Raw genomic sequence first — 18,217 nt, forward strand, 5'->3', positions numbered from 1 at the left:
ATGCCCCGCCCCGGCGAGTTGTCTCGGCCCTTTCTCTCTCTTGGGACCCCCTGGGAGGCCCCGCGGTCCTGTCCTTCCAACTCCCTCTCCGCCTCCTTGAGGGCCCCCCCTCATCCCTAAAGAGCTCCAGTGTTTTTTCTGCCTCCCTGCCTGCTTCCCCTCCTGATTTTCCAGACACCCCCGCCCCCCCGCCCCGCGCCCCATGCCAGGCCCCAGGCTGGGTGCTGGTGCTGGGCACACCGTGAGCATAGAGATAGAGACGGAGCGGGAGAGGGGGGACGGACTAGTAAATGTACATGTCACTAGGAAGTGGCACATGCTCCAACAGGGTTCAGTCCCGGAAGGCTCCCCAGAGGAGGTGACTTTCAAGTTGTGCCTGGGATCATGCAAGTAAAACGCGACTGGAGCATGGGTGTGCAGGGCAGGGAGTAGTGTTGGGGGAGAGGAGGGGGCTGGGCAGAGCTAGTTCTCTAGGCTGAGGTGCCTGTACCAAGATCCATCCTGAGGCAATGACTATTTGGGCATCCTGGCTTGGCCCACCTGTCCTCCCTCCCAGGAGGGCCCTCCCCTTCCTTTCTGCCTTCCAGCTCACTTTTACCCTGCCCGCCTCTCAAGTCTTCTCCCAACCAGAAATGGCTCCCACCACTGTCCAAATCCCACCCTTTTCTCAAACCCAAGGGTGACTCTTCTCTGGCCTGCCGGGCTTTTTCGAGGTCAGGTTTCTAGGTAGAGCTCCCAGGTGGACAAGACTTACACCCTGGCCGATGACACCCTGGAGGCTGACTGACCTCTCGGCCCGTTTCCTCATCTGTGAGCTAGGGTCATCAGTGCCCCCCTCCCTGGCTTGTGGGGAATAACGGAGCAAACAGCAATGGGGACAGCCCCCAAGTGTGCCTCCCCTCTTCCCCACCTAGCACACAGGAAGTGTGCCGGAACTCTGCTGGAGAAACCACGCCCACATCGGGAGGGCGGAGATAACCCCGGGTTCTACCAGACAGTTTGGGGCTAGTTGTCGCGGGAGGCTGTGCTGGGGGAAGGGGTTACCCAATGTAGTCCTGCAACGCCCGCCGTATCCGTGTGGCTTTGCCGCATGGTGTTATTTTGATAATCGCCCTGGGAAGTGGGAGGGTCTGGAATCATTGTCTCCATTTGAAACTTGGGGAAACTGAGTCCCACAGAAATTGGCTTCATCCGGAGATTGGAACACTTCCAGACACTCGCCGCCTTCATCTTGGTCAGACCTCAGGGTGGGGTGAGAGGAGGGGTCGGAAGCTGGTGGGGAGAGGGCACGGTCGCCGAGGGCTCGACGGGGAGGGGAAGCAGGAGGAGCGGGGCGCGCCCCCTCAGCCGGGTCACGTGACTTGTCCGAGCCCAGTCGCCACGTGGGCCGGGCTGGGCGGAGCAGCACTCTGGCCCCGCCAGGCCTGATACGCTCACAGGTCGCCCCAGGGCCCTTGGCCACTCCCTCCCTCTGACCTCACGACCCCTCCCGCAGCTGGTGGAGCCCAGACACAGTTTCCGGCGGCCCTCGCGGGGGTCAGGTGAGCCGCGCGCCGGGCCCGTCCTCCCCAGCGCCTCCCAGGCCAGTGCCGGGATGCGGATGCCGGGTCGTGGGTGGGGGTCGCAGCTCCGGGGCTTGGGGACCTCGCCCTCGTCCTCCTAGCCCCATCCAATTCCCCTGCGGCCACCAGCTCCACCCCCTCCGAATTCCTTTGGGCCTCTGGGGCCACTGGGCACTGAGTTGACTCCTCGGGTTCTCTTGGATCTCCCTGAGTTCACTACCGGAGTTGACTCTCTCAGGGGTGTCCGGGCGGGGGACGTGAAGATCTCAGCTCACCCCAACAGTCAGGTGGCGGGCGTCAGGGGAGAGGGCGGTGGTGTGTGTCTCTCGGGATGGGAAAGGGTGGGGAGGCAGTGTTTGCAGGTGGGTACCACTGGTGGAAAGTGGGCGTGTGGGAGACTGGCAGATGAGGGGTCCAGGGTCTCTCGGAGTTCCTGCCTTCCCTCGGCTCAGAGGCTGGGCCGCGGCTCTGACTGGGCAGTAGCTGCTCCCAGAGGACTGGCTTCCGGCTGGGGTGGGGTTTCTGGAAACGGGCCCCACCCTGCCCCTCCCTACCTGGCTCACGGCTCAGGAATGGTGCACCCTGGGAGCTCCTGCCCGACTTGTCCCTGCCTGGGCAAGGGTGCCAGGGTGCTGGGTACCAGCTGGACAGAAGTCTTGGGCAGTGCCCAGATGCCAGTGCCCAGGTGAGCCCCCATCCTCCAGGCAGCCTCTGAGCACCTTCCATCTCCCTGCTTCTCCCTCCTGGAGAAGGGGTGTGTGTGAGAGGCCTGTAGATCTGAACCTGGGAAGGTCTGTCTTTCTAGGAAGGAATTCCAGCTCTAGGGACTGGATTGGGGGGCACACCCTCAGCCCCAGCTACTTACCATTTCAAGCGGAGTTAAGAGTCCACCTCTGACCCCTCTCTGCTGGTTTCTCCACACTGTACTCCTTGTGAGAGAGAAGGGGAGGGGGCTTGGACTCTGTGCGGCCTGGGCTCAGAGACTGGACACCCCTAAGTGAGGGCACTGTCTGGGTACAGCCCTAGCGGGACCTGCTCTGTCTGGACACCCTGGCCTCGCCTGAGGAAGCCCCTTGAGCTGAGCCAGCTTTCCTCTGTGCTGAGTTCCCTGGGGGTGAGGGTAGTGAGGAGGGGTGGACAGGGCAGACCGAGGGCTGGGCCCCATCTTGCTGGGGCAGAGCCTGCAGGACTCAGTGGGTGGTTGGGAGCCTGCTGCCCTTGCCCCACTCCCACGGGCTGAAGAGCCTGGACAAGGCCGCCCTGGTTCAGTTGTCTTGGGTGATGGCAGAGCCCGGACAAAGGCTGCCTGTTCAATGCCCAGCACCCCTCCCCCAGCCAGCTGCCCCGGCCTGCGGGAGGTGATGGAATATAGGGGAGTCTCCCAGGAGGGCTGTCAACATTGACGCGCCCAGGTTGGCGTGGAGTGACTCCTGTGGGGGGGATGCAGGGTGGGGCGCAGCCGAGGAGGCCATCCTGTCTGCTGTTCTGTCAGGCGCTGGTGAGGGTGAGGGCCCAGGCTGCTAGCTGTCTGTGGGATTTCCGGCCGGGAGGAAGTGCTGTGTGGTCACGGGCGGGCGCAGGGAAGGTCTCAACTGCTCTGACCTTTCCCACCCAGAGGGCGGCATCTCTGGGTCAGAACCCTGGGAATGGAGAACCTATCTACAGGCACCCCACCCGCTCCCCATCTCTCAGGGATGGCGTCACTGAGGAAGCCGGTGGGGAGCTGCCCAGACTCCCCTCACTTCCTTCCTCCTTCCCTCCGGAAGGAGCTCCCCCTCAATCCGTTCTGGCCTGAGGATTATTCGGGGCCACTCACTGGGCCACGCGTTTGGTGTTTGTGTGTGGATGGGGGCAGGATGGGGGCTCAGGCAGCCTGGGCTGGGAGTGGCACCCCCCATGGTCCCCAGGGAGTGGGCAGTGGAGCTGGGTGCCAGGCTAACTTTGCTGTAACGCTTTCTGTCTCATCACATGGGCAGCGGGAGGCTCCTGAGGCTGTGTCCAGGCTCTGAACTGCCCTAGGTCGGCAGACTGGCTGCGGGTGGGCCGCAGATATGTCCCGGTCGCTGGCTTTTGTCCTCAATGTCCCTGAGACCCCACAGGACCCAGAGGAGTAAGTGCTCTGAGGTGGGGCTGGGGGGCTGGGATGTATCACCCCCCGGGAGAGGTGGTCTGGACCTCAGCCCTTCGGAGGGGGTAGGCTGCTGGGGCGAGGACTGGGTCAGCCGCAGCCTGAACTCCTGCCCCTTCCCCCATTCTCACCACAGCAGCCAGGAGCCCAGCCCCTATGATGAGAGCGAAGTGCACGACTCTTTCCACCAGCTCATCCAGGAGCAGAGCCGCTGGGTGGCCGAGGAGGGGCTGGAGCTGCAGCACAGGGCGCTGGGGGCTGGAGCCCTGGGGGCCTCAGGTGAGCCCGCCTGCCCTGGCCCAGGCCGGGTGCTGGGCTGTGTGGGCCGGACACGGAGCCTCTCAACCTCTCAGGAAGCCCCTCCTAGCAGCCTGGAGCAGCGGGTGGGCAGGGGATATCTCCGGCCAGTGGTGTCTGTAGAACCTCTGGACGAGTCTTTCTTGCTGGGCAGGCAGTGACCGCCAGGCCTTGCTGGGGCCCGAGGGCGCCCCTGTCTACAGCACGGCCACACTCCGCATCTTGGCCAGCATGCCCAGTCGCACCATTGGTGAGTGGGACCCTCTGCCTTTGGACCCTGGGCTGGGCTGCGGTTTCCGGCAGGGATCTGTGTACCTCAGAGCCAGGCCTCTTCGGCTCTTACCCCACCCTGTCTGCTGCTTGGAGGCCCAGCCCAGTCCCATGCAGCCTCGCCGCGGTCTAAAAACGACTCCGGAGTCGTCACGGGGATAAAAATATGCTCTTGGGAACCCGGTGGTGCTTGAGGTCTCTTGTGAAAGAACTTTCATGGGTCCTGGGAAGGAGCGGGGGGGCAGCCCCTGCCTCTACATAAGAGGGGCACGTCCCCCCCTGACCAGCGGCCTCCACAGGCCGGAGCCGCGGCGCCATCATCTCCCAGTACTACAGCCGTACGGTGAGGCTGCGCCGCAGGGCCGGCCGGCCTCAGCTCAGAGATGTGGGCCGCTCAGCCCGGCCCAGCCTCCGCCTGTACGACCTGGAGCTGGACCCCGCGGTCCTGGAGGAGGATGGTGAGTGAGGGGGGCCCGGAGCCTCGGTGGGGAGGAGGTCAGCAGGCTGGGTCGGGGGACTGGGGTGCAGTGGGCTGTCTGAAGGCCCCCAGCGGTGAGGTCTCTTTGCAGGGGTATGGGAGTGTCTCGGTGTTCTGGCCACTGGCGTGGAGAAGTGCATGCCTTTCCAGCTGCACAGTGTTTGGCTCATGCAGGCACGCGCTCCACAGCGTCTGTTGAGCATTTGTAGTGTCGCAGACGCTGGTGTTGGCTTTGGGATGTGATGGTGGTAAGCAGACCCAGTCAGCTCTCATGCAGCTTATTGTCTGCCTTGTGAAACAGACAGGAACCAAATAAATGGATAAGTGGATGGTTGAAGCTCAGATAAGGGCAGCTGAGGAAAGGCACGCCGCAGGAGAGTGTCACGGAACCTGTCTAGCCTGGAGCGACCCAGGAAGGCTTCCTGGAGGAAGTGACACTAGAGTCAATGGGGCATGGGCAAAGGCCCTGAGGTGGGAGCCTGCCGGCTTGCCTGAGTATCTGGGAGGCCTGTGTGGCGGGGCTGGAGAACAAGGAAGAGTGGTCGTAGGAGGGGGCAGGGCCCAGCTCACAGGTTGGTCTTCAGCCAGGTGATCTCTGGCATCAGTGCCCAGGGGCTTGGGTACTTCCTGGGGCCCTGCCTGTGTTTCCTCTCCCTGTTTACCCAAGGCCTGCAGCTGGTGGGTGACGGAGCAGTGCAGGGTGGTGTGGGCTCTGAGGTCAGGATGGACATTCCAGTTTCATTGTGTAAACCACGCCAGGTGTCTGCTTTCTGGTCATTTTTTATCTGTAAAGTGGGGTTAAAACAGCACCCCCTTTCCAGGGTGGTTGTGAAGATGAAAGGAACGAGGACATAGGGGAGGGGCAGATCTCCAGGTCCCGCCCTCCCCTACTCACCCCACCAGGCCTTGGCATAGTGGGATGTGGTGGGGGGACAGTGGGGACTGCTGAGTGGGGGGTGGACGGGGCTCAGGGGCATTGGGGGGTCAGAGCAAGATGCGAGTGGGGACCCAAGAGGAGAGTTTGGTTCAAGGCAGAGGGGCCACTGGGCTGGGCCTCAGAAGATGCTGGGAGCTTGATCGTGTCCTGGGCTCCAGGGGGCAGAGGTGACAGAGCGACGGCCAGTGAGGGTGTGGGACAGGTGAGCAGCACAGGGTCCTAGCAGAGAGGAGCCTTTGGGCCCGGCAGGGCGGCAGAGGCCTGTGTTGCCGGGGAACGGCCACAGTTGTGGGAGGGAGGGAAGGATGCTGCGGGGAACCTGCAGGGCTCCCTCCTGCTCCTACAGAGAAGCAGGGTCTCCTGGTGAAGGAGCTTCAGGGCCTGACGGTGGCCCAGCGGGACCACATGCTCCGGGGGATGCCGCTGAGCCTGGCCGAGAAACGCTGCCTGCGGTCAGTGCCCCTTGGCCTCGTGCGGACCCCAGCCCCACTTCCTCGGCTGGGCGTGGTGGTTGGTGAGAAGGGCCCCGAGCCTGCGGTGGGCGGGTGGTCCCTGGGAGGGAGTGGACCAAGCCCTGATGCTGCCTCTGCCCCCAGAGAGGAGAGCCGGCCCCCGAGGGGCAAGCGGAGGGCCCGGGGGCGCCATGGGCTCCTCTCCTGCTGCAGCCGGCTGCGCGACAGCTGTATCCTGGTAGGCGCCTCTGGGCAGCTGGGGACGGGGGCACTGAGGGGGGCCACGTGTTCTCCCTCCGCGTGCCGCTCGTGGGGTCCTCTAGCCTTCAGCCTGGCTCTGGGTGTGATCGACCCCCCCTCCCCTAGCGGCTGCCCCTCCACTGCCCCTGCGCTCTAGGCCTGGCCCGGGGTCTGGTTGGGGGCCGGCTCCCCTCTCCAGCCTCGCCTGAGGGCTGTCCTGCTGCTGGCCCCACAGGCGTCGCACAACCTGGGGCTCGTGCTGCTCTCGGGGCTGCAGGCCCTGATGCCCTGGCACTATGCCCTGAAGCGGATCGGGGGCCAGTTCGGCTCCAGCGTTCTCTCCTACTTCCTCTTCCTCAAGACCCTGCTGGCCTTCAACACGCTGCTGCTGCTGCCACTGCTGGCCTTTATCGTGGCCGTGCAGGCAGCCTTTCCGCCTGCGCCCTCGGGCTCCGCGCCCGCCTTCAGGGGCCTGGAGCTTCTCACGGGCGGGGTGAGGCTTGGTGGGGGCGGGCAGGCGCCCCCTTGTCATGGCTTCCTCCAGGGATCCCCACCCCACCCCTTGCTGCGACTCCGGGAGGGGGGTGCCCTGGCAGCTCCAGGGTGGCCGCGGCCCTTTGCCCACCTCCGTGTTCTCTTCACTGCCCCTGCCCTTCCCCTTCTGCCTTTCCCCTCGCCCCGCCCCCTGGGCGCCCTCCATCTGCCTTCCAAGCCTGAGGGTGGGTCAGGTGCAGGGAGGGGGAGAGTCCCTGATGTGGCCGGGCGTCCTCTCTACAGGGCTGCTTCACCCACACCGTCATGTACTACGGCTACTATAGTAACGCGACGCTGAACCAGCCGTGTGCCTCCCCACTGGATGGCGGCCAGTGCACGCCTGAGGCGGGCGGCCTGCCCTACAACATGCCCCTGGCCTACCTCTTCACCGTGGGGGTAGCTTTCTTTATCACCTGCATCACTCTGGTGTACAGGTAATAGCCCTCCACTCTATGACCCTGGCTCTGAGCGCCATTGATCCACCCATGCATCCATCTGTCCATCCATCCGTCCATCCAGCTACCCATCCATTCATCCGTCCAGCTACCTATCCATCCACCATCACTTCATCATCCATTCATCCATCCATCATCACTCCATCCGTCCATCCATCCATCCATCAACCGTGCATCCATGGATCCTGCCTTCCTTCCATTCATCCATCCACACTTTCATCCATGCACCCATCCATTCCACAAACATTTGCTGTGCTCTGCTCAGGACGGGAAGGTAAGTGAGTTTGGTGCATGTCCTTGAGAAGCTTGCTGTCTACAGGAGAAGACAGGCCAATGAAGAGGCTGGGAAACTCCTGGTGTTATGTTGCTCCGGTGTTTTGGAGCATAGGAGAGGAAGTCAGACCAGCTCCCCAGGGCGGTGGCACTCATCCCAGAGACGGAGGTTAAATAAGGGTGGGCTGGAGAAAGGCCGGGAAAGGTGTTTTGGTTATCGGGAGAGGCAGTGCAAAGGCCCTGAGGTGAGCCTGACCCCTCTGCAGCCACGTCTGGGTGGGAGGCAGCCGGCCGTGTTGGTGGGGAGGGGAGCCTGACCCCTCTTCTAGCCACTTGTGGCTTGTGGGCACCCTGTTGGTCAGGGCTGATCTAAGAGTGGCCGGCAGTCCACACCAGGAGGCTGAGAGCTCTGGGCTAGAGGTGGGGCAGGGAGAGTGGCCGGAGGCCCATCCAGCGCTGGGAGGGCTCCCCTGAATGGGTGGTAGGTTTTGGCTGCAGGGAACATCCCATCTGTCTTCTCCCAGCCTCTGCGCCTTCCGCCCCATCTCACCCTCTGCCTGCCTCTGCTTCTCCCAGCATGTCCCGCTCTTTTGGGGAGAGCTACCGGGTAGGCAGCACTTCGGGGGTCCATGCCATCACTGTTTTCTGTTCCTGGGACTACAAAGTGACTCAGAAATGGGCCAGCCGCCTCCAGCACGACAACATCCGAACCCAGCTGAAGGTGGGCTGCCCAGGGGCCCTGGGGCCGCTGTCCCCCACCCAGTGTCCAGGGAACACCAGTCAGGGCCTGCTCCGGTGGGAGAGGGTTAGGGCTGCTCTCGGGCCCTCTCCCCGGAGTCCCCGTGTCCTCCGGCCCCCGCGGGCAGAGGCCTGCGGGGCGCCAGCTGGCACGTGTCCCAGTCCCCGGAATAGCCCTGGGGTACACGAGAGGACACTGCCCAAGGCCTCAGGGCTTGAGGGTGGCTGGCCTGGGCCTTGCGGAAGGTTCTCTGCCTGTCTGGGGTTTCCCGCTGTGGGATTCGGGTCAGGGCAGCTCACGGCTTTGACCCGGCTGATGGGCCCCCAGGGAGTGCCCTGGGGCTCCGGGTCAGCGAGGGTACGGCTGTCCACAGGCAGGACAGCTCAGGAGGCAGGGCTGGGGAGGGTGCGTGGGAGCGGCTGGGGCAGGCCTCAGCCTGCGGCCCCGTCCTGCGGTCTCCTGGTGCCTGGAGGGGCCCCAGAGCAGGGGGAGCGACGGGCCGTGGCCCCAGGGGTGGGCGGGAGGCGACCCCCGGTGCTCCCCGAGCCTCCCTGTGTGTCTGCGTGTCTCCGGGGGTCTGTGCCGCGGGTGACAGGCCCGCTGCCGCCCCCAGGAGCTGCTGGCCGAGGGGCAGCTGAGGCAGCGCCCCCGGAGGGCGTGCGGACGGCTGCAACAGGGGGCCGTGCTGGGGCTCGTTTGGCTGCTGTGTTTGGGGACCACGCTGGTGTGCGCCCTGGCCGTCTACACCTTCTCAGAGCTCGTGATCCAGGTGCGGGGAGGGCGTGGGGGTCCCCCGGAGGCTCCGGCCGTGGGGTTAGATGCCTGCTTCGTTAGACTGGGCCCCCTGGGGCCCCGCCGCCTCCGCCCGGGCCCTCCCTGGAGGCCACTTCCCTCACGAGCCTTGTTCTCATTCTTGTTCTGTCTCAACACTCTCCCTATTTTTCTGTCCTTTTGTTTTCTCGTCTTCTTTTGGTTTCTCTTTTCTTCCCCCACACCTGTGTTCCATCCCCCGTTCTCCCCCTCCCACGCCCCTTCCTGTGCGGTTTGAACACTGGGCCTGGGGCGGAGGGTGGCGTGCCTGCCACTTCCACCCCCTCCTTCCGCCCCGGGAACCCCTCCTCCGTCTCGGGCCCATCAGTGGACCTGCCTCTGTCCTTGGGGCGCTGACCTCTGGCCCTCCCCCTGCCGTAGCAGAGCCGCGTGTCTGCTGAGCGGGACGGGGCGCTGCTGGCCTTGCCCCTGGTGGTCTGCCTTCTCAACTTGGGGGCCCCCTACCTGTTCCGCGTCCTGGCCGTCCTGGAGCGGCACGACTCCCCGGTGCTAGAGGTGTACGTGGCCATCTGCAGGTGCGTGGTCGGATGGGACCGCCAGGTGGGGCTTTCTGGGGCGGGACCTCTGTCTCCCAGGCACCCCTCCCTCAGCCTGTGCACGCCCTCCCCCCTCTTTCCGCAGGAACCTCATCCTCAAGGTGGTCATCCTGGGGATTCTCTGCTACCACTGGCTGGGCCGCAGGGTGGGCACCCTGAAGGACCAGGTGAGGGCGGGCCGGGCGGTGCTGGCAGAGGCGTGGGGCTCCCTGGGCCCCTCAAGAGGGTCTGCCCTGGTCCCAGGTTGGGGGTGGACGTGGTGGCCCCTCACAGCAGCCAGCCCTCACCTCATCTTACCTGGCCCGGTCTACAAGCGTATTGGAGGCCCCCAGGTGGGCATGGGGAGCAGGGGTGGGGGGCACCAGGGCACTGGGGGCTGAGGCCGCGTCCGTTTCAGTGTTGGGAGGACTTTGTGGGCCAGGAGCTGTACCGGCTCATGGTGATGGACTTCATCTTCACGCTGCTGGACACGCTTCTGGGGGAGCTGGTGTGGAGGTGAGGCCCCAGGGGCGGGTCCCTGCGCTCACCTCCTGGGCACCTGGGCTCCCCCTGTGGAAGGGCTCCTGGCATCCTCACCTGTGTGGTGGAGGTGAGGGTCACTCAGGCGGTTCTCAGGCCTCTGAAAATCAGGACCTGACCCCAGATTGGGGCCATAAATCTCTACCCGTGACGGCTCTTCTGTAAAATATCGATAAACTGAGAAAAACATTTAGGAGACAGGATGTGACCTATTTTGAGATTGGAAAGGAAAACAGGTTTCAAAATGATGCATATGGTATAATCTGTCTCACACAAAGGAAAAAGGGGTGGGGAGGAAGAACAGAAAGTAGAGGAACGTTTTCAGATGTCCTGGCTACGAGTGCTAGCATTGTAGGTGTCGTTTCCTTCTTTTTGTGTTTTCTTTGAGAACATATGACTTTAATAAGATTTTTAAAAAGCCGTAAAACAGGGACTTCCCTGGTGGCGCAGTGGTTAAGAATCCGCCTGCCAATGCAGGGGACATGGGATTGAGCCCTGGTCCAGGAAGATCCCACATGCCGTGGAGCAACTAAGCCCGTGCATCACAACTACTGAGCCCGTGCTCTAAAGCCCACGAGCCACAACTACTGAGCCTGTGCTCTAGAGCCCACGAGCCACAACTACTGAGTCCATGTGCCAGAACTACTGAGCCTGCGCTCTAGAGCCCGTGCTTTGCAACAAGAGAAGCCACCGCAATGAGAAGCCTGTGCACTGCAATGAAGAGTAGCCCCTGCTCGCCACAACTAGAGAAAAGTCCGCGTGCAGCAACAAAGACACAACGCAGCCAAAAAAAAAAAAAAAAAAAAAAAAAGGCAGTAAAACATTTGATGCTGACGTGCACATTTATACCCGGGTGTATCCGTACATGCTTAGAAAAAGGACGGAGATGAAGCTGGCTGCAGTGTGGACCCTTCAGGGTGGGACCCCAGGCCGCCGTCTCCCCTCTGCATCACTGGGCACCCTGGTGGGGCGGGCAGGGTCTTCAGCTTGGCGTGCGGGTCGGGGTGGGGACGAGGGTCTGTCTTGGGGATTGGCCCTCCTGCGTGACCCCAGTGGTTCTTCTGCCCAGGCTCATCTCTGAGAAGAGGTCTCAGAGGAAGGGGAAGCCTGAGTTCGACATTGCGGGGAATGTTCTGGAGCTGATTTATGGGCAGACCCTGACCTGGTGAGCATCTCCCACTTGTGTCCCAGTGCCTGGCCCTTGGGGAGGCTGACCGCTTCCCCCTGGGCCACAGCAAGACCCAGCCCTGGGAATCTGGAGTGACCTGACCCTCACTTCCCCGGGGACCCAGTCGCAGCTCCCCGGGATCCCGACCCCGAGCCAGGCCCGGGTGGCCTTTCTAGGCCTGGGGAGCCACACAGGGGTCAGGACCCAGCCTCTGGGATGCAGCCCTCTCCTCTCTTCGCTCTCCTCAGGCTGGGGGTCCTCTTCTCCCCGCTGCTCCCCGCCATGCAGATCATCAAGCTGCTGTTCCTCTTCTACGTCAAGAAGGTAGAGGTGCCGCCGGGTCCCCGGGAGGGCGGCGGGGCCTGGGGAGATTGTGCAGCCAGGGTGGCCGCTGGGCCGGCAGATGCGGAGCCCTGACCCAAGTGGTGTGGGGCTGGCAGCCCAGGGCCACCCTCTGGGGTCAGTCCCACGGGCCACAGCTGACCCCCGTCCCGCCCCTGCATCGCTGCCTTTGTCAGGGTCCGTGGTCACTGCCAGGTGCCCGTGTGCACGGGCCAGGGCTTAGGGCCGGGGGGCTGGGAGTGCTCAGGACCAGGTCCTTCTCCCCGGTCCTGTGCTTCCTCCTCTGTACAACGTGGATGCTGCTCTGGGGGTGCTGCCGGAGATGATGTTTACAAAGTGTCGGGCACGGTGGAGACCTTCAGTCAGTGGAGGTGGCTTTTAGTATCAACCCTTTCACGTGCGGGTGACCTGGCCAGCCTGCCCCCCGTGAGCCTCAGTCTCCCCTCCGTAGACCAGGAGGTAGCCCCGCTGGCCCTTTCCAGCCTGTGGGCTGAGATTCTGAGTGTCTGCTTCTCTGCGGGGCTGTCCTGGGGGATCGGCTCGGGCTCCCCCTGCAAGCAGAACACCCCCAGCCCACTGCCGGCCTTGCCCCCTTCCCTCTTGGAGGCCCCACCAGGCCTGGGGGAGGGTGGGTGGCAGGGTGGTGGCAGAGCGCAACCTTTGTCCCCAGACCAGCCTGATGGCCAACTGCCAGGCGCCCCGCAGGCCCTGGAAGGCCTCCCACATGAGCACCGTCTTCATCTCGCTGCTCTGCTTCCCCTCCTTTCTGGGCGCTGCCGTCTTCCTCTGCTACGCCATCTGGCAGTGAGTGGGCCCTCGGCCTCGGGGGGGGGGGGCGGGATGGGGAGCTGCCCCCTGGGGCCGCTGTGGCCGCGGTTTGGGTGGTGTGGAGATGGCCTTTGTCCGGGCTGAGGGGTCAAGCCGCCCGCCCTCTTCCCCCAGGGTGAAGCCCTCGAGCATCTGCGGCCCCTTCCGGACCCTGGACACTATGTATGAGGCAGGCAAGGTGTGGGTGCGCCACCTGGAGAAGGCGGGCCCTGGGGTCTCCTGGCTGCCCTGGATCCACCGGTACCTGGTGGAAAGTGCCTTCCCCATCTACTTGGCATCGGCTCTGCTGCTGTGAGTGGGGGACAGGCCCGTGTGGGGGCCCTGGTCTCCCTCCCCCGGGGCTCCTGCGCGGGGGGCCCAGCCTGAGCGGCCATCTCCCGCAGGGCCGTGATCTACCTCAACATCCAGGTGGTGAAGGGCCAGCGGAAAGTCATCTGCCTCCTCAAGGAGCAGCTAAGCAACGTGAGTGCCCCTTGGGCTCCCACCTCGGGGGTGCCTGCTGGCTCACACCCGCGGTCCCTCCACACCTCCCCCCCCGCCCCCCCACCCGCCCCCCCGCCCCCGCATCCCCACTAGAGGCTGCCCAGCCTTGCCCGCAGGCTGTCCCTCCCTTCCTGCGCAGTTACTGGGCCTCCCACCACCTTGAAAAGAAGTCACTGCCCCGTAGGTCAGAGTCACTTGGGCTGGCATTTCCCCAGACAGGAATGGCCTTTCACCTGGTCCTGTCCTCCCGGGGTCTGGGCTGGCTGCTCAGGGGCACCTGTCAGTGACAGCGGGTCTCCCCTGAACACTTGGTGGGCCCTGACCTCATCCCCAGGGCCCCAACCTTGCACCCAGGGCCCTGACATCACTCTCCCCACTGCTGTTTCTTCTTTTTTCCTTTTCCTTCCCAGTGTACTTAATGCTTGAGCCCACCTTGGGGCCAGCTGGTGCCTGTGTCCCCTAGGCGGTCACATCAGGGCTGGTGGCCACCAGCCACTCTTCGTTAGAAATGACTTGGGGGTCAGCTGCTGGGTGTCAGCCGAGGCAGGACAGGGCTGGGGTGCAGCTCGCCTGTGACTCTGCTGCTGGCTAATTGGTGCAGGGACTCTGGGTCAGGTCTTCTTGGGTGGAAGGATGCCCTGGGGACAGCTCCCACTTTTTATACGGTTATAAGTAAGGCAGTACAAGGTAACCCCTCTCCTCCCCTTTCACAAACCGAGGGCAGGGCTCAGGCTGGGCATTTTGGCTGAGGTACAGCTATTGGAAGTGGGCTTTTCCCAACCGGCTCCTGCCCTACCTTGTAGAGTTTTGGGGCCTGCGGTGTCCCGTGGTGGTGGGACGCACAGCAGCGTCGGGAGGGGAATCCCAGCTCCGCCCGCCGTTCCTCTAGGAGCTGAAGGACGGTTCCCCAGGCGGCCCTTGCTGCAGGCTGTGTCCTCCCAAGGCCGAGGCTGGCCCTGGTTCTGAGTCCTTGGGGCCACACTTCTGATCTCAGCCTGCGCTCGGAACATCTTTTCCCTGGCCTGGGCAGGTGGCTTACTCAGGTGCACAGCCCTCTGTACCCACCAACTCGATGGAGAGAAAACGGGGAGGTCTCTTAAGGAGGTCCCACCTCGTAGTGTCTCAGCGCCTTCGTGGGTGAGCCAGGGTCCCCAGCGCCCAGAACGCATCCTGACCAAATTGCTGTTTTCCCTTTGTGAAGACTCCCCGTGAGGAATCCAGTCTGACCCCGGGGTTCGATGGGCCCTGAAATCCGCCTGATGTTTACTGGGTCCTAGACTTAAAGCTTTATGTGCGTTTTCACAGTCACTTGTCGAAAGAGCCCTGGGTTGGCCAATACCTGCCCCAAAGACATGTTTGTCCTAATCCCAGAAGCTGTGAATATGCCATGGTTACGTGGCATTGGGGTTGTGGGATTAGGTTCACAGATGGAATTACAGTTGCTAATCAGCTGACCTGGAGGTGGGAGATTATCCTGGATTATTCGGGTGGGCATGATGTAATCGTAAGGTCCTTAAGAAAGGAAGTGGGTGAGTCACTGTCAGAGAAAGAGGTGTGAGAAAGACTGGACTGGCCATTGCTGGCTCTGAAGGAGGCCATGAGCCCAGGGATGTGGGCAGACTCAGAAGCTGGAACAGGCAAGGATAGATTCTCCCCAGAGGCTCCAGAAGGAACCAGCCCTGCTGACTCCTTGATTTTAGCCCACTGAGACCCATTTTGGACTTCTGACCTCCAGAACTGATGTTACATTTGTGTTGTTTTAAACCACTAAGTTTCCGTAATTGATTAGGTCAACAATAGAAAACTAATAAAAGCCCCATGACACAGACATTTGTATCCCTCTTTTACAGATGGTGACCGAGGTCAGAGGGGAGGTAATTTGCCCAAGACAGACTAAGTGTCAGGGCCGGTTGTACATTGAGTCAGGCTGGGTAGGCAGCCCTCACTGTGCAACTGATCACATTTCCCTTTTCACCTTGGCCACTAGGAAGCTTAGATGCATATATGTGTGTGTGTGTGTGTGTGTGTGTGTGTGTGTGTATATGTGTGCCCACTACTTGGCTCTTGGTATTTCCTTGTCCTTGTTTGGTGCCTCTGTCCCCCTTCTTTAAACTTTTTGTGCTTGTGATGTCAGACACTCTTTGTGAGCTACCCCAAGTGCAGTCTGGAACAGGGCACTTCTGGACGGACACGTGATGGCTGTTTTCTCAGCCTTTGTGTTCTGGCATTTCTAGGAGGGGGAAGACAAAATCTTCTTAATCAACAAGCTTCAGCGTATCTATGAGAGGAAGGAGAGGAGCAGGTGAGGGGCCCTGGAGGGGAGTGTGTGGGGGAGAAGGAACGGGTGCTGCACCAGGAGGCCTCTTCCCGCCGGCGGTGGGGAGGGAAGTGGCTGCCGGCGTCCCTGGGTGGCCTGCAGCCTCTTGGGACTCCCCTACCCTCTTTCCCCACCTTTCCTCCTCAGGTGTGTGGGGCATTTGGGGGAGGAAGTAAAGTTTGCTGAGAAAGGAAAAAAAAGAAATGAAGGAACTGTGTGCAGGGGGCAAGGTGGAGCTGGGGGTCTCTCACGCCCTTTCCCTCCTCTCTGCCACCCCCGTCTTTCTTTTTTTAAATATTTATTTATTTTATTTATTTTTTGGCTGTGTCGGGTCTTAGTTGCGGCACGCGGGATCTTCGTTGAGGCATGTGGGCTCTTTTGTTGTGGAGCGTGGGTTCCAGAGTGCGTGGGCTCTGTAGTTGTGGCACGCGGGCTCTAGTTGAGGCACGCGAGCTCAGTAGTTGTGGCGCGTGGGCTTAGTTGCCCCACGGCACGTGGGATCTTAGTTCCCCATCCAGGGATCGAACCCACATCCCCTGCACTGGAAGGCGGATTCTTTACCACTGGACCACCAGGGAAGTCCCTCTGCCACCCGCGTCCTGATGGGTCGGGGGTCAGCCTGGCTGGCCTTCTCAGACCCCTGCCCCCCTTCTCCCCGTGAGGTGAACACCCCCCCCGGGCACCCCCCCCCCCCCCCCCCCACCGAATGCTGCTGCCTCAGCCCCGGCTGCCCTGGCGCAGGGCTGGGGCTGCTCCTGTGGCCGCACATCTCACCCTTCAACTGTTACCTGCGGCTGAGCCCAGGGAAGGGGAGATGAACTCAGACATCGTCCTGCTGCCTGGACAGACAGGCCACCCACGGGAATGCACACACACCCCTCCTCAACCCCTGCCCGGCCAGGTGGGCCAGCTGAGGTCTGCAGGTCGAGGCCCCTGGGGCTCCCCCGCCCCGACCCCAGGCAGCAGGAGCCCCCAGAACGAGCCATCTAACAAGATCTCCTGCCCACGCCACTCCCTCCCTTGCCAAGGCCTACCGGTGGTGAGTCCCGGCCTCGTCGGCTCCTTCCACTTCTCTCCAGAGCCTTTCAGCCCTGGGAGGCCTGGAAACAGCTCCTGAGGAAGGCTGCTGGGGATCCTCTGGCCTCGGCTGGCCAGAGGGATGACCGTGGGGCTTCTCAGCCTCCCAAGCGAGGCCTGCGCTGCCCAAGGCAACGGGGCCCCTTGCCAACTCCCCTTTCTGGCAGGGTTGGTAGAACCGAGGAGGCCGTGATGCCCCCGGCCGTATTCACAGACGACTGGGATGCCCAGTAGGACAGCGTTGGGCCTGGCAGCCCGGGAACCCTGTCACCCTCGGTTCCCATGGACCTGCAGGCACAGATGCCGCCTGGAGATGGCCCTGCTGGGACACGGGGAAGGTGACGGGAGTCTGCAGCCCGTCTGAGGCTGAAGCACCCCCGGTGGGCCCTGCCCAGGACTCTTTTTATCCTGATTAAACACATTTTGCGAAATGGGCTTGTCTTGTGGGAGTCCATGCTTATGTTCAGGCCTGCCCAGGTGCCCAGGGCTGTAGGTACAGCCCGTGGATGACCTCCAGGCCGAAGTCACGGGAACTTCGGCCTCGTGCATGTGCCGCCCCTTCAGTTTCTCCCTCTGGTTCTTCAAGGCTGCTCTCCTTGTCAGGCCAGGGCCCTGTGGCCTACCAGATGCCCGAGGGGCCTCCCCTGGTGCCGGGCTCCCCATGAAGCAGACTCTGTGTGGCTTCAGTGTTGAGCGCAGGGCGCCCTCTTCTGGCCCCGCCCCCAATGGCAGGGATGGACCGCGCTGCAGCTTCAGGCGCTGCCCTGCCAGCCTGTGCCTTGCGGGACAAGAACGGGGGTGCGTGGAGGGTGATGAAGTGATGTTCTAGTGGTTACTGGGGTGGGGGTGGAGGGAAAATATAGGGCGGGACCGGGGTGGGTCATTTGCTAGTAAGCCGTGGGGAGAGGAGCCTGCAGGCCAAAGAGCAGCCAGCGCCCCAGCCTGTGGCAGGAGCGGGGATCTGGCTGCTGTGACTGGTGGGGGGTGACCCCGGGTCCTGCCAGGCTGTGCTTGAGGAGCCTGTGGGATGCCGTGGACCAGAGGGTGCGGGGAGGAGGGGACGGAGCTGTCACAGCCCCAGTGCCCGCTGTCCACAGGAGCTGGGGCAGCGGCTGCCGTGGGAAAGAATGGGAGAGCGGCGATGGGCCCACGTTCCTCATCCCAGCGGGGAACCTGGGAGAGCAAACCTGGCCTGGGGGGGCCAGGCCAGCCCCGCAGTGAAGATGCCACTGCCATTAGCAGTGCTCCCAGCTGGGCCCACGCTAACCTCGAATGGTCCCTCTTCTGAGGACGGTCCCATGCAGGGTGCTCCTGCATTTGGCAGACGTCCAGGGGCAGACTGTCGCCTGACTTTCTCGGGCGCCCGACAGATCAGGCAGGATTCCTGGGCCCGTTGTGGCTGGTCCCAGCCAGGAGGTGCTTAAGGACCTCTACGAGTAGCTGGCCTGGGCTGTGTCTCCGGGCATGAGTGCCGCTGGGTGAGGTCGGGTGAGGACACTCACCTGGGCTCTAGGGGCCAGCACCCCCGCAGATGTCTGCCTCTGTGTGGAGAGGATGCACTTTTGGATGGATGGACATAAACTGACCACATCCAGTCTGAGCTGGCACTGCCACCAGCTATGACTGGGCCCACTTCGCCTGCCTTGCAACAACTATGAGGTCAGTCAGGACGAGCTACTGACGACAAATAGGCGAAAGGCCCGCGGGTATTTCTTGCAGAAGCCACGTGTGATGGTCATTTGGTGGCCCTG

General features: G+C 62.8%; 1 protein-coding gene across 14 annotated transcripts; it reads left to right on the forward strand.

The window, feature by feature from the left end:
* Positions 1–496: 496 nt before the first annotated feature.
* Positions 497–16,901, forward strand: TMC6 (transmembrane channel like 6). Of its 14 annotated transcripts, XM_089901620.1 has the most exons (23): positions 505–1,252; positions 1,496–1,541; positions 3,539–3,672; positions 3,827–3,969; positions 4,142–4,237; positions 4,545–4,715; positions 6,019–6,124; positions 6,269–6,362; positions 6,600–6,857; positions 7,142–7,332; positions 8,203–8,347; positions 8,979–9,134; positions 9,557–9,711; positions 9,818–9,899; positions 10,130–10,227; positions 11,321–11,416; positions 11,668–11,743; positions 12,432–12,565; positions 12,704–12,880; positions 12,973–13,051; positions 15,307–15,374; positions 16,131–16,428; positions 16,634–16,901. In XM_089901620.1, the coding sequence occupies exons 3-23, from the start codon at positions 3,614–3,616 to the stop codon at positions 16,640–16,642; spliced, it is 2,691 nt and encodes an 896-aa protein (XP_089757746.1). In that variant the 5' UTR covers positions 505–1,252; positions 1,496–1,541; positions 3,539–3,613; the 3' UTR covers positions 16,643–16,901. The 14 variants fall into 14 exon arrangements, with proteins under 14 accessions (XP_089757752.1, XP_089757748.1, XP_089757746.1 ...); XM_089901622.1 differs by having other exon boundaries at positions 504–1,252; positions 6,726–6,857; positions 16,131–16,901; XM_089901613.1 differs by having other exon boundaries at positions 16,131–16,901.
* The last annotated feature ends 1,316 nt before the right edge of the window (positions 16,902–18,217 follow it).

This window comes from Delphinapterus leucas, chromosome 19, assembly GCF_059928025.1.
Source record: "Delphinapterus leucas isolate spDelLeu-1000000601 "Yukka" chromosome 19, BTC_Dleu_Yukka2, whole genome shotgun sequence".
Lineage (NCBI taxonomy): Eukaryota > Metazoa > Chordata > Mammalia > Artiodactyla > Monodontidae > Delphinapterus > Delphinapterus leucas.